We start from the raw sequence: 16,395 nt of genomic DNA, 5'->3' as shown, positions 1-16,395 counted from the left end.
CTCTTCTCTTCTGCATTTGCAACCCTTCTCTTCTAGTAAGTGCATCTCCATACACAGTCAGCATCAGGTGATGACTAATAGACCAGCTTCAATGTATACACAATTTGTGATCAGTTAATACAACTTAAGGGTGAAAAATTTAAGTTTTCATGTAGCCTAGCTCACATAACTAGACACAAGCTTTAAATTCCAAATGGACATTCTGGATTTGTAAACTCCAACTTGCAAACTGGTAACAAAATCACAAGTCCAGACAGAGGAACAGACCGTCGCACCTTCTCTCGCAAACTGCGACAGCATGCTTGAGATCTTTAACTACAAAAAATTTAAAAATCTAATTTTAGAGATTATTTTATTCTCCATTCATCTCATCTTGTGTATTTCAGTTAAACTCCACACAGGGGTACAGATCATTTAAGTCTGTTTAAATCAATTGAAACTCAAAGTTGTATATAAAATGTGAGAAGTTCATTTTAAGTTTCAATTATACATTTGAAGTAACCTTCTGTCTTTTTTTCTTAATTCCAGTTGCTCTGTATTCTTCTCTTTGCTTCAAATATTCTGCTTTGCATTCTTCATAGAATGATGGATCAGAATAGCTGCAAGACAGAAAAATACATAATAATGGTTTTCGTCTTGGAATATGGAACAGATACTGCACATTAACACCCAAAGAAAACTTGTCTGCCTTCAATAATAAAATACTTTTTTTTTAAAGTACAGATGTGTTACAGTTATCTTTGTAAACTCTAAATAGTAAGTTGATCTGCATTCTCTCATGATACTGTTTTCTCTTGAGGCATAGTCCTTTTCAAGCTTCTACAGTCAAGCCACCAAGAGGAAAGGTCGAAAAAAGGAAAGACATTTGGTGTTTTGGTTCAGTTGAATAATTTATTATTTGCAGTTATCTTCCTCAGTATGGGAATCTATTGGAGTCCACTTATATTCTTTTATGCACCCGAACAACTGTTTGGAAGAGGTTAAAGTGTATGTCTCAAACAGTAGATATGTAGGTCCTTGATCATTACATTCAATTCCTTTTTATTATAATTTTAAGTATAACAATTCAAGCACTAAACATTTTTTCCAGTAGCATTTTGTTTCCTTTTATTTTTTAAAAAAGGCAAACGTACTGACAAATAAAACTGAGTAACTCCAGCAAGTTCTGACTGCAGTTAGGCCTGAATTCTCACCTGATTGGACATGTTTTTTTCATCAGTTCCCAAATACTTGAGAATAACTGTCACTAGTTCAAAGGCAATTAGTCTTAATTTCTGGTTTAACAGAGCAGGACACACATTCCACCAAAAAACAAATGAACATCCTTTTTCTCCCAGTGGAAACTCAAAAAATCCCCAACTCTCACCCTGGCAGATTCAAGAATCTAACACTTCAGCCTGATGGCACTGGGAATAACTTAGGACTTCCAAAAGAAACATTTCAATCCACCATGGCTTCAAGTTGACCTCTCTTATATCTAACAATTTCCCACTGCTGCCACTATTGCTGTTCACAACAGCAGGACACTTTCAAGACAGACTAAATCTTAAAGAACAGTTCAAGAAGCAAAATGAAAACACACTTATCCTGTCTCACTAACAGAGTATGAAGGTGCTTCACTGCTCACCCCCATCCTCACATGTGTGATGCAACAGAGCAAACACAGGGCTACAGGTCATCTGGGCTGAAATCTGTCACCATGTAAATCAAGGACAGAGCCTTTATAGCCATATATTTATATGGTAAATAAAATCTTGTCAGGGCCTGACCAGCACGGTTCTAATAAAGAAAAGATACCATTTTTAGAAAATACATCGAAGTCCCTAACCTTGCATAACCCTTTTGAGAATAGTTAATATTTCTACTCATTTCTAGTTTAGTATAGGCCATGCACAAAAAACCAATAAAAACTCATGAGGGACTTACTAGCCAACCAGGCAGTCTTTCAATGCTGTGTTCTCTTGCCGACACTTCACCACCATAAGAAAACCAGTTTCTTGACAGCATTTAGTAAAAGCTGGGAAGCAAAAAAACAACACAAACTAAATTAAAGTTAGAAAAATGACAACTGGTAAAAAAAATCCATGTGTAGGAGGTATCAGACCAGATCTGATTTATTATTATTAATATAACCATAGTTGGCCCAGAGTCTCATACTGTTTGCAAGATCTTTGTCACTTGTTTAGCAGCAAGATTTTAATTGGGATTCTCCCCTCATCATGTAACACATTCACATACATACTGCTATTGCTAATACCAACAGATTTTTGAAATTATTCTTGCAGCAAATCCATGATTCTTGTGCCTGCTTTTCATACAGTCTACTCAGGGCTATCACAGCAAAACAAAAGGAATCATGAAAAATTAGGTAAACCAGGGTTGTTAGTGTTTCCTCTACAGCGAAAGCTTTTGGAATTACTGAAGCACGTTTGTATCTACATTAAATTAATTTAATCTAAATTAAGAGGGCAGCAATGCTGACAGCAATTACTGCCTCAAAGAAATGCCACTGGCAATAATCTCGTGTGAAGGTTCAGACTGGAGATAAACTGTGAGGTCACAGTTCTTTCCTGGCATTTCCAAAAATCTCTCTTGGGAATGCAAGGAGAAAGCTGGAAGTGCCAGGTTGTACTCCAGGGCACTACAGTGCTCCATGAAGGACTGCTGTCTTCTCTGTATCTTCTCTGCATTGTGTAGCCTGTAGCTGTTCTTCAATATGGATTTTCTTCAAAGTCCAAATGTCTAGTAAAGAGCACTGTCCACAGAAATACTGATGATCTACATTTCTGGGATCATGATCTCTGGCATTTAAAAACAATTAAGTTGCTCAATGAAGTGAAAGTACCTGGTCTGTTTTCAGGGTCTTAAAACTTAAAAACAAGTCAGTGAGATACTAAAACAGAACAGCAAAGTCATGGTTAAGGACATAGGTTTTATCTGGGAGTAACTAAAATTATGCCTCATTGTTACCAACACCCTGTACAGATGTTTCACTGAATAGTAACTCTAGATAAGAATTAGCTGCTATTTCTATCAGAAGACTTCAAATTGTTTTGTTCTAAGAGGTCGGCTAAAAGGTTAACAGCTGCATTTAGCAGATGGAAAAGATAGAGAGAGAGAAAGAGAAAGCCAAGTGTCCAAGATCAACCAGTACCCAGGTCAAGAACAAAGCTCCCTTCTACTGCATCCCCTTCCAGAATTACATCCATTTTTCCTCTTCTAAGCTCTTCCAGCAAATTTAGGGCATACAGAAATCATTATCTTCTTGCACATATTTAGCAAAATTTACAACTAATCCAGTACAATCAAAAATTAATGCTGCTACATCATACATAGTATAAATCACATTATCTATGCTCAGTGTATATGTACGAGTATCATATGTTCATGCATTACTTACTCTGTTTTGTCCAAAAACTTGGACAGTAAGACTTGTAAGTATTTCATGTACTTACACTAGAATCTTCCATTTCTTGTATGCAGTGATCAGCTGTGTAGTATTTACAGAAACAGCAATTTTTGTATCCCTTCCATTCTTTACGCTCACTTATATATTCTTACTTTGATACTTATTATACCTTCTGAAATCACACTAGGCATCAAAAAGGCACCTCAAGCACCTGCAAGTTACTGACCATGTGAAAATATGGGCACAACTGTCAAACACATCGCCACATAGTCCTGTACCCAGCCTTGTATGTGTTCAAGACATTTAGCTGAAGTTTCAAATCTGCCTCCTAAGTAACTATTGATCCTGTATGCTGATGTAACTTCCATTACATCAAGAGTTCAATAAACAAGAAAATAGATTTGTGCCTATAAAAGCAGCAATCCTCTCCTTTGCTCAGAGCAGATGCCCACTGAAATGGGCATCAAGCAATCGTGGACCTCTGTGGAGCAAAATTCACCTTCTAGTATCCTGGACACTACGGGTAAGACTTTAAGGAGAAAGTGATCCAACAGCTGCAAGCAATCCCTAGGTGAGACTAATCTGCTTGCCCATGGCTATATGAATTAGGCTTTTACCAAAATAATTTACAAGTAAAGGCAGTGTTTGCTGAAAGTGATGATGACAGACTTAAGTGTCCTTATACTGCCAAACGTATGTATATATACATTCGCAAAACTTTGCAAAGAATTGACTTCTTATCTACTTTTAATGTATTATTTATTGATGAACACTTAAAACATGCTCCAACACAGCACCTGGTGTTACACACTGGCAACTTCACCACACACTATCAGAAAAACAGATGAAAGTATGCAGAAAATGGGTTTAAACTGACTCGTTAATTACCACTTGGGAAGACCCTGTAACCTGTGCTCAGAAAACCACACCGAATTTCTAAGATCTCGTTCAGCATGTGTTTTAGACCTAAAGTCATCCAAATACACATGCACAATTTTGAGGAAACTTCTGGACAGCTGAAATTTACAAAGCAGTGTAAGCTCGAAACAACACAAGAAAAGTGTTATTAGATTATTGAAATGTTTCTTTGGTTTTCAAAGGTGAACCTGACATTTCTTCTATTCTTTCCTGGACTGTTTACATTGACTGTCCCTATATCAGCATCTCAGAAAAATCATACCTATTAGTACATTTCTAAAAATGTCCTTTGGTCTTTTTTCTGGGAATAAACTTTCAACGCCTTTGAAAGCTTATGGTCTGTCTAGTGACCAGTTTGATTTCTACTCTCCATGGGCACTTCTTTAAGTGCTGTGCTGAGGTTTTGGGTTGAGGTTTTTTTGTAGTTGTAATCATTTCTTCTGGAATCTGTGAAGTACAAAACCACAGAAGACAACGGGAGGTCCCTCTCACTTGTTAGCTCACCAGTCTTGATTGGTTAAAGGCGTGATGTCCCAGTGAACTAAAAAACCTGAACTGCAATTGCAAGCGTTCCCTGTCTTCAGAAAGCCCCACCTGCAGTACAGGGCCAGGCACTGCTGCAATGTGATAAAACTGCTTCCAGCTATTTAGCTTTAACATTACTGATGCTTAACAACAGAGAGGAAGAAAGGAGGTTAAAGCATATTTGGCATCCTTATATGAGCGCACAAAATTTGATTAGCCATCTCTTCTCTTTAAAAGCCATGTAAGGAGTGTGGTGCAAGACAGGTTTAGTTATAAACACTTACCAGAAACCTTACAGGAGTCTGGAGAACATTGTTTTATTTTTAACTATGCTTTATCTTGCTCACATAGGGGCAAATACTGATCTCTTCACTTTCATCACCAGTGACAGGACTCGAGAAAATGGCATGAAACTGAGTCAAGAGAAGGTTTAGGTTGGATATCAAGAAAAGATTTTTCACCTAGAGGGTAACTGAGCACTAGAACAGGTTCCTCAGGGAAGTGGTCACAGCACCAAGCCTTGTCTGAGTTCAAGAAGTGTTTGGACAATGCTTTCAGGAACATGGTGTGATTCTTGAGGTGTCCTGCACAGGGCCAGGAGTTGGACTCGATGATCCTTGTGGGTCCCTTCAAACTCAGCATATTCTATGATTCCATGAACCCTTCCATGAAATAAAATATCTCAATGTTGAGCAGCACAAAGAGTGTTACAACTACTGGTTTGGAGAATAATCTCGCAAATAGTGCACAAAGGATCCAAATCTCAAACCAAAAATTAATCTCCATCTCTGTAATCTTGACAATCACCACTCATTCCTCACTCAAGCAACAGCTGCATTATGCAAAGTTTCAGGGTGCATAGCAAAACACCACAAAATGAGTGGATACACAGGATCTGGTTACAAACATTTTGTAGTTTAACACTTAAGTAGCTCTGAGTGGTAATCAGAACACTAGAGAATCCACCCTCGGGCTCAAACAAACCTCCTTCCTGATATACTGCACATCATACAAAGAAGAGTTGCTCTTTCAGAGCAGAAATCCTGTGTATGATCCAATATTTACAACTTTAGCAAATGACTTTCTGTGATTTTACAAGTTCATGGGCTAATCTGTTTTCTTTCAAGCAGCAGCAAAACTAGAGATAAATTTGAGCCAGTCTGCAAATTCATTGCAGATTGTAACACAAAAGAAAGACATGTTTCAAACAAACAATAAAAGTTAACCCCAATATTTACAAATACAAACTAAATAAACTGAAGGACAGGGCTCAATGCAACAGAAGTCAAACTGCCTTGTTAGAAAGGGGAAAAAAGCTTGCCCTTGATAAAATCAACCCTTTGCCAAGGCTTTTCCAGGACAGCTACATATGTCCATCACTGAATGCTCTGTGCACAGACAAGGACAGATCCACTACTGCGTCAACGAGCTGCAGGTGCCTACCAGTTACCACGGAAACTGGCCGCAGACCCCCACCTTTCACCTGCAGCAGTTATGGTTCATGACAGCATATCTGACACAGGTTATCCCACAGGCTCCTCTCCATGCTGTAAGCTGGGTCTAGGGGGATGCACGTGGAGCGAAGATGTCTTCCCAAGGCTACAGCTCAGAGATAGCGTGCTGAACAGTTCATCACTGATTTGAGGCTGGATTTCACCACCTTCCTCTCTCTCTCTCTCAGAAAGCTTTGTGCTTCTCTTGTAAAGCAAATCCAAAATCAGCTTTGGGCACAGTTCTGAGAATTTTAAGTCTCATTATGTTTTGGCCATTACAGCCGCATAGAGAGATTTTAATGGCTAAATCAAGCCTCCAATTTAGTACCTTCTCTAAATCAACCACATGCATAAGGCCAAATGGTAACTTTGCCATGACCAAGGTCTGCTCTCAACTGAACAAAAGCTGAACAACCACGTTTGAATACAGAGCAATTCAGTTTGGCCAGTTCTCACCTGCTGACTACAGCATTACTGGCATGTGCAAGTGATCTGCCTACGATGGGAAGACGACAGTAGCTCACATGATTTCCAGGGACAGACATGAGGGCTTTTTGGCTGAGGTCAGTGAGGAATCAGCCCTACCAAGGACTGACTCTTCAGCAGGGAGCATCTCAGACCCTGATCAATTTGGGGAAGCTGCTGAGTTTGGTCCCTGGCACCTCCAAATTTGCCCAGGATGCAAAAGCAAGATTTCACTGGGTCTCCCTATCCCAACTTACCTGCCTGAGAAAGCACAACACAGAGAACAAGCAGAAGTTAGATCCTGACACATGCAAAGTCACGGAACAGAAAAAAAGAGCTTTAAAAAGCCTCCTAAAATTACCCATAAAGCTGCCCAGACATGCATTTTTAAATAAAAATCCTATTCCAAGTCTCTGTGTAATTCCATTGCAATACAAAATTATACAAATTATGTTGCAGGTATCAAGAATTACTTTTGAGTGTCTGACTTGGTATATTTGATGGTTGATTAAAAACTTTTTGAAGTTACAGAGCACTCTTTTATTAAGGTTTCTTTGATAATCAGCTAGAAGGTTGACACAACAAAGAACATTTTGTTTACAAAGATCTTTACAGTCCACACTAATCTTTGCTGAAAAAAGCAGCATCTAAGAAGAACGTTTTTCTTCTGTATTTTTAATTGCTTTTTCCCCAACTCTGTTTTATGACTTTATTACAAGGTAATAAGGAAAGCAGATGGAAACTGACATGAAGCTGGGTAACAGTTCACTTATCACAGAATAAAGACTGGACAAATTATTTCCCTGTCTACACAAGCAGCCAGAGAAGCATATGCAATACACACTAAAGTGTTAATTTTAAAAGATCAGAAACATTACCAGAAAGTTATAACGAAGTTAGTGGGGGTCCACCAACAGATGTCCTAGTACATACACTTCTTAATTAAAAAAAAGGAAATAAAAAGCCAGAGTACTGCCCATTTTCATTCTAAAACATATTCACAGGTTCAAGAAATATTTGCTCCTGTATGACAAAAATAAAAAACTTGTAGGATTTTGACTCAAAGGGACAAACCAACATCTGGCATAAGACAGAGCCACAGCTCTGCTGAATAAAGGTGATGATTTTCTTCCACACCATTAAACAAGACAAGGTTAAATTTAACACTCTTAATCTCAGTGTCTGCAGACTTACAAACAGTGGACAACAAAAACAAGGCACCATGTTTAAGATGCAAGTGTTCTTTCTGTAGTCCACAACACCCTTCCACCACCAAGCAGAATTAGGCTGATTTCTTCACTGTGTTGCATTCAAAATGAAATGGTGGAATCAGTGTGTTGGACTGCTAAAATTTCAGTTACTTGTATGTAAAGGAAACACTTTATGAAAAAAAATGTAACATCCTGCCCCAAGCACTAAAATCAAATTGAAAGTTGGGGTTTTTTTTCATAATTCAATAAAGGGGAACAACCAGCATCAGATTATATTCATAGCAGATTTTTAAAGGACTTTTTTTTTTACTTTAAATATTTTTAAATATTAGATACCAAATTATTTCTTTCTGCAAACATTAAAGTCTTTTCATGCTCAAAGCAAGAGAAGAACAAAAAGTGTTTGGGACTCATCTCTAGACAACCAGATATAACAACACCAAGGGATCATCCTTGTTATTTTCAATGTATGAACTGTTCGTAGCGTGAAGGCTATTTCGGAAAGTTCCTTTTTTGTAGATTCAGACTATAACAATATTTGGCACTTTTGTATTGCCTCAACATTGCAAAGTGTTGTACAATTCATATAACACTAGAACTGCAGTTTTATCAATTCTAATTGTGCATCTATTTTGCAGATGTTCTTGTACACAAAATAAATGAAATATTCCCCATTATCAAGATAAATTGATCCTCTCGGGTCTGGCTCTCGTTTATTTAAAGACTTTACAATTTTACTACTTAAGAGAAAGTCCTACAGAGGTGTTATCTCACCATTTATATTTTCTCAACACTTATGATACTGCTATCACACTCTTAAAATAAAAAAAAAAAAAAGCTTGCATCATGATTCAAACCACATTTGTGTTGTATTCCTGGGGTAGGTTTTTCCCTCTACACAATAAAAGGAAATAGTTTTGTCCAGTGTCTGGGTCATTCCTTGGTGTCTACCACTGGGTGGAGAAAAGATGCCCAAGTAACAATGGAGATTTAGGGGGTGATGGTGGAAGGAGGAGGGAACAGTTCCCTTTAAAATGTAAACAAGGGCAAGATTTTAAAATCTATGTTTGTAAAATGTGTACAAAAACATTAGAATGATCCAAAACGTTGTCAGCGACATTTTATGGTGAAGTTGTTATGCTTTTAATTTTGTATTAAATTGTGATTTATTAGCTTGGTACTTTGAAGATTACTCAGTATGCACAGAACAGATTACTGGTGCATTTAATGAGCCAGAGGAAGTAGAAGGATGAACACGAAGAGATTGTTTTATATTGTAGAGTACGAGCTATTTGATATTTCTAACACAGTACAAAAGAAAGCTTCTCTGTAGATTGATCATGGTTCAGTTAACATCACTGAATATCTAATACCACCAACTCAATTAATTCTCACCTGATTAAGATCAGTCTGATATTCAAACTAAATCATCTCTCCAGTCAAGTAGAAATCAATATTTCTGATTTTACTTTTAAATTACAAATACAAATAAAATACACGCATCGTCAGTATGCCAGGAGTAGCTTTCCCATTCTAGTCTACTATGGCATGCATAACACAGCTGATTAAAGACTTATTCTAATTTGAGCAACAATATATATGACAGATTAATTTGAATAGGAGGAGATAGCATGAAATAATTAAATGCATCTTATATAGGGCAAAGAGAAAATTGACATAAAATAACCTTGTTTCTTTCAAGTGAACCTCTGTTATCAGATTAAATACTTTGTCTACACAATTTTCATTTGCTATAACATAAAAATAAACATATACTTTCTATTTTCCTGCTCATCGCCAGCTCCCAGAAATCTGCTAAATTTCAGCTTTTGTAGCTCCAATGTACTGCTGGGAGCATCTGTCCTAGGGCAGATGATCTACAGTAGCACACAGTTCAGGACTGAGGAAGAAAGACAATTCCTGGAATTCAGGAATGGGATATTCATCCTCCTGCCCAATCTTTTCCAGGGCACTCTCAGCACAGAACAGCAGCTTTATCTTAAAGTACACAGTGCAAACAGAGGATTCTCCAGTAGACCACAGCATCTCTGGCACTCCATTATGAAATACTGAAACATCCCTCATCTCATGATGGAGAAGGGAACATATAGCAGAAGAGAATCATCAGGAAGGCAAACAGCACAACTGTGAACTGCAGAGAAAGAATATTTCCCAAAAAGCTATAAACTGTTTCTCTAAACACAATGTCTTGGGATAAAGAATGCATGCTACCAATATCCTAGAAACAAATCTGAAGACTTTGCTTTAGGGAACATTTAGAGATTAGGAAACAAAATACTGAATCAGACAGAGGGCCCACTTGTCCTGTACACCATCTTTCTCAGAAGTCAGTAACTGCTGTTTTAGAAAAATGTGTCCAAAAGTTTACATATGGAAAAAACATTTTCTCAAGAGAAGTTTTTTCCTCACCCCTATCAACTGTAAGCTTGCCTCATACTTTGCAGCATAAAGTTCTCACATGCCCTTCAAAACCCTTACAATCACTACATGGTGGGTCTAAACTGACAAGAACCCAAAAGAAGATAAAGAAAGAGGGGAAAAAATCATCCCAACACAGGGAAGATACATGCTACCCTGAATTCCTTTAACATCTATCTGCCCTGGTTTGCTCAAGTCCTGCTGAAGTCCCAACTATTGCAACTGTATTTATTTGTTTCATACCATGCGTGTCTTTTTCATTAGCAAGTTTTCAAAATCCTGCTGCAAAAATTAATTGGCCTCAAAGTATGTCTCGGCTGGATGCAGAACGGGCCAAAGCAGTAGGGAGGAAAGGCACTCTGTGCAGATCAAAAATGTTTGGGCATTGGTTGTCTGGGTTTTTTTCAGAACAATCCAGTTACTTGCCCTGTAAATGCCATCTACCTTCACTTAGGAACTACAGTCTTTCAAATCTTCATTTCTTAAATGCACTGATATTACAAGGTTCTAGGTTTGGTCAACTGCTTAGAACTAGTTTCCTAAATGAATATAGGAAATCAATGGTTTATTTAAACTTTCTGTTTCAAAAATCATTAAAAAAATTATTGGGTTTGGTTTTTTTTTTCATTTGTGTTGCTTGTGGGGGTTTTTTGGAAACCACAATATCACACCAGTTCTGAAAACACATGTAAGGCACATAGGGATTCTCCAACACCAGTTAATTCAAAACATGCTCAGCTGCTGATCTTCTTTTCATTACAGAAATGTTAGTAGGGTTTCTGTTATTTTCAAACCCAACAATCATTAAAGACAGAATTTCTGGGGAAAAAAAAAGGAACTTAAGAAACTTGCATCAAGGAACGACAAGTAAATCCAGGAAAGCCACAAACGATAAAGACACAGTCCCATTCCAATACAATGCAGAGGCTTGTGCTGGGGGAAACTCCCTCACCGAACTCACTACAAATGCTCTGTGTAGTTTAAAATTTGCTCCCATTCAAACTAAGAATTGTAGATGTTTGTAAGAGGTATATCCAGAAACCTCAAGAGACAGCAGGACAATACTTCTGTTTGTCCCAATTAATCCACACTTATCCACAGCAGATTATTGGAACTTTTCTTTCTAAATTCATAATAAGCACCAAGAAATAGGGAATGAAACTGAAAAGTAGAGTATGAGAAAGAGAAAAATTGTTTTAAGAAAAAAAAAAACAAAACACAAGCAGAGGAACACAGCCTAATATAGTAATCCAAACCAACCCAATCAGTTCAACTAAACAAAACCCAGACTAATACTTAAAACTGTTAACAAAAATATGCCAGATTAAGATAATTAAGAGTTTTTTTTAAAAAAGAGTTCTGAAAAAAATATATGCATGCAATCTCACGGTACTTTCAGTCCTTTCCTTAGACAAGGACTGGTCAGCTCTCCTCATTCTACATCCTGCACACATGAGATCTGACCAAAATGTCTTCTGGGGGACAAGGGGTGGAGAGAATAAAGTTACCTTTCAGTTTGATATGAATGTTGAATGTGCATATGAAATCTTACTAGGAAAAGTGTTTTTCTAAGTAATCATACAGCCAGAAAAGATTACTTTTAAAAAACATACACCTTAAATTGTCAGCCAGTACCTTCCTGACTATCGCCAAATGCTAATGAAATGCTGTGGTAGACATAATTTATTAGTAATATGTGTTTAGTCAGTAGAATTTCAACAAACTTGGACTTCAACAGCAAACGGACCTTTGGCACAGAAGGTACAGAGAAATATCTGCTTGTTAGTTTTAGTGCTGTAGACACAAGCTTGACCTGATCTGATCTCTCATCCTGGATGTACAGAGTTGTCAGCATTTTTATATGCATGTCTATACACTCATATCTACACATGTATGTGTATTTTGCCCCAAACACACAGAAATCCAGTACACTGTCATATTTATTAAATTCCAGCAACACAGTTCTTTAAGAGCTAAGTCCTCCTGCTTCTGACTAAGCAAGACAGTCAGAGCATAGAAGTAGATAAAAGAGGGTTATGCCCTCAGAAGACAGGGGAGAAATAGCAAGGGCATAACCATTATGTATAAGGCTTTACAGTGGTCAGTCAAGGCAGATTTAAGTGCTCAAAGATGATGATCTGCTGGGCTACGTGAGCAAATTCATCAAGAAAAGCAGACCTCCTTTTCTTCGTATTGAAATTACAAAAAAATCTCCTTTTAAGCAAAGTAAGCACACTGCTGTGAAACAATTTATTTTGGTAAATCATGATTTGTCTATTAAAGAAACCTGCTTTGGGAACATTTTTGTCAAGCACAAGCATCGCCTTCTATATAAGGTTTCAAGTAAAGCACACCCAATGAGTACAGCCACCTAGTTAAACTGCACTGGTTTCAAACAACTGCTTCCTTTAAGACTGACTTGATCTAATTTTCCTGCCACCCTGCAGTAAGTATCCCTGACACCAAGTGTTACCATACCAGGCGCTGGAAGAGGCAGAACTGGAACAAATGCAAGTTCCCCCATGGCTACTGTCTGTCACTGCCTGCTTTTATATAAACAAGTGCATCCAACTCGAACTGCACAGAGCAGCCTTGCCTCTGCTTATCCTCCCATCTCCGTCTGGAGCTGCTGAGCCACTCAGGGACAGTTGAGAAGTTAGGATAACAGATGATTAAAAGAAACAACATCCCCCTCCCTCTGTCCCACAGCGACTGACTCTTTAGCTGAACTCCAAGTTAAAAAAATGTATCTATTTCTAAAAGACAGAGCTTCACCGAGTGGCAGGAGTAATAGTAATGTCCTTCTACCACACGGTGGGGATAGAGCAGGGCATTTATGTAACTCCTGAAGAGGCACTCGCCCAGGGGTTCCACCGTGACAACTTTCAGTTACAGCATGCTGTTTTGGGGACTCTCCCTTTTTGCCCCCTCCTCCCCCCCCAGTTCAATTTACTGGACTTCCAAAACTATGTTTTTAACTCAAAGTTCCAATACGGAAGGTTGGTAGTAGTAGCAGTAGTTCTCCCTTCTCAGAATGAATCAAAATATCCTCTAAGCACAAGTGAATCTGATTCCAGAGTTCCAGCTGGAGGGTGAGGACAGGTTACAGAACAGGGTCAAAATTTCAGGCCTTTTGGGCACTCCAAAAAGGGTCAAATATTAAACATTAATACAGTTACTAAAAGAGGAAGTAACTTTCCCGTACAGGTCACAATGCATCCCCAAACATAATTCCAACATCTCCAAATCAGCTATCATGTACTAATCTTACTTCACAGTATATGTTTAGTCTCTTTTTTCAAACACAGCTAGCCTAATGCTGGTCTGGAGGTGTGGGAAGAATTCCTGCTGAATGAGGTATTACTCAGTGCTTGTAAGGATGACAGAATCAGAACTGCAGTTTTTCAGAAAAAAAAACATAAAAACTGTGCTGTTTCCATTTACTGAACTGAATACAAAAAGTAACTTGACCCTTTGCAATCGTTGCCACAGTGTGATAAAGTATGTAAAATTACTTTTTCAAAAGAAATTGCATCATTGACTACAGAGGCATTTAGAATTTCAGACTTCCTTATTTATTTTATTATTTTGAAGAGATGACTTTTAACCATGTGACAAGAAAGCACACTACTAAAGCTTAGCAAGGTCTGGAAATTTGGTAGTAACTGTGTAACATTTATCTTCCGTCTTCTATAAAGTGTTTTAAATAAATGACTGCAATAACCAGGTACCTAAAAAGGACTGAATACCAGCCCACAAATAATCCAGGCACCACACTCTTCCTGTATCTTTGAAACTGTTACACAAAAGCTTTTTGAAATGACAACGCACAGCTTGGTATTTTGTTTGGGTCCTGGAAAACTTTCCATGAGCAGCAAGCACTGCATACTGCCCTGTGGTAACGGGGCAATTAGGATGCTCCCCTGGATCAGAACTCCCCCACACCACACATCCTTGTAGAGTTTGTAATACACGTTTTCTTCCAACTTTTCAGAGACATTACACCGACCAGATGAGACCAAGGGTATCCAGAACAATGCAGGACTGGCAGCTTATTACCTTATCTACAGACCAGTTCTGTTGTGGACCAAAACCTGCATAAGGATAGCAATCAGCTCACCGGCTTCAACTGATCATGGAAGGGAGGAAAAAAATATCCTAAAAACAACTAACACACGTTCCTTTCTAACCTACCATGTCTTTTTGTCAAAAGCACAGCTTCCAGGAAACATTTACTGCCCAGGAAGATTGGGCATGGACATCAAGCATCAGAGAGCAAGAGAAGGCAGAAGTGATGCCACAGAGATCTGCTGACAAAGTCACAGGTTTTGACAAGGAAGCATCAGGTTGAAGTCATGATGTTATGCCCAAGCATAGAGCAGATACATCCAAGCAGGTGCTTCTGGGATGGTCCCGGCTGTTGGAACCAAACAGTACCAGGCCAAAGCATTGTATAAAGCATTAATCTGTATAAGGGGTTATAATAACAGACCTGATTTCATACAGAAATTAAGAGATGAGGCCATTTCTTCAGAGCAAACGTTATAATTCTGAAGACAGTAAAATGAAATATTTGTAGACAGGGGACTTAAAAACAAGCCTTTGACAAATCTACAAAATAAAACAAAATGCATCAGCAAGTAGGTATGAAAGCCCCTCAAAAACCCAGAAACTGTTCTTCATGTAAAGCTTAATGGGCAAATGGCATAAAAATCTATATAAGACCATCAACTTCACTGGCACAAATCCAGGTGCAGTTTGGTATAATGAAGCCTCAGGGACAGTGCTCTAACTTCTGACAGTTGACCACACTGTGCTCCTCAAGCTGTATGCACACATGTACTCAAGTTTGGCAGGAGGTGGTTGTTTAAGTGCATCCTTTCTGCCTGCTCCAAGTATCTTGTTTCTGATGCAAGAACATTTTAGAGTAATACAGTCTCGCACCGTTATGAAAGAAACAACAAAAATAATCACATAAATGTGGTCTCTACATTTAGAAAAACAACTGCACTTTTATGAATTTATTTAGCAATTGTTCAGTAAGTATTAACAGTCCATCTGCTACAAAACCATTGGCACAGGAGACATTAAAAGTTAAGACAAGGGGAAATCTACATGTAGCTTTAGTTTAGAAGCCATTAGTCACACTTCTTCCCATGGCATGAGGATACTTCCTATGAAATACCACACAAACAAACAAGAACTACTCAGTTTTCGTCAACTGCTTCCTAAAGAAGGAGACAAAGTTTGTTTCTAACACCTTCAGCCACAGGAGCCATAACTAGGGCTCAAGCTGCTGTAAGGCACGATGTGACAGAAGATCCTGCACATGAGCCAGTGGCAGCTGAGGACACACAGAATTTCAAGCAGCACTCAGTGGCTGCGACACAAGCAGAAACTGGCTGAGGGTCCTAATGCTGCAATAAGTGTGGCCTTTTCAGCAGCACCTTTACAGCCCCCAGTAACCTTTTATCATCTGTGTTTACATAGGACTGAAAGCTCTTTGGGATATATCTTGAGTTCTATGTAAGGGTCTTTCCTGGTTGAGACCTCTCAGTTCTATGACTGGATGATTGTGAGTGCATTCTCCACTGGTACACTGAAATTAAAAGAACATAATCTGGCTAAAAATTTCTCCTCCGTTTTTTGGGTTTTGAACTAAATGAGCTTTACTCACTGAATGCAGATGTACACATGCCTCCACCACCACAGATTTGTCAGTATGTAAGTTTTTTCCAAAGACTTGTCTCACCTTTATTCTGAAAGAAAAAAAAAACAACACCCAAAAGCTAGCATATGCTGTATTAATGTAAAACCCCTAGAGGGCAACTAAGCTTCAATTTCAACCTGCATAAATATTCAGCTCCTTAACTAGTTTACAGATTATGTAAACTATTTCCTTCAACCTTGGGTTTTTTCCCCTCGTTTAAAAGAA

At 38.3% G+C, this 16,395-nt stretch overlaps 1 protein-coding gene across 1 annotated transcript in view; it reads right to left on the bottom strand.

Moving 5' to 3' along the window:
- Positions 1-333: 333 nt before the first annotated feature.
- Positions 334-16,395, bottom strand: part of CMC1 (C-X9-C motif containing 1) — a 43,792-nt gene continuing 27,730 nt past the window's right edge. The window contains exons 3-4 of the mRNA XM_017817956.1: positions 1,927-2,017; positions 334-599 (exon numbers count right to left, since the gene is read on the bottom strand). Coding sequence (XP_017673445.1) covers positions 485-599; positions 1,927-2,017 — 206 coding nt within the window. The 3' untranslated portion in view covers positions 334-484. The remainder of the gene's footprint in view (positions 600-1,926; positions 2,018-16,395) is intronic.

This window comes from Lepidothrix coronata, unplaced genomic scaffold (genome assembly GCF_001604755.1).
Source record: "Lepidothrix coronata isolate B3197 unplaced genomic scaffold, Lepidothrix_coronata-1.0 Scaffold64, whole genome shotgun sequence".
NCBI lineage: Eukaryota > Metazoa > Chordata > Aves > Passeriformes > Pipridae > Lepidothrix > Lepidothrix coronata.
This window is presented reverse-complemented; position numbering and strand designations above follow the sequence as displayed.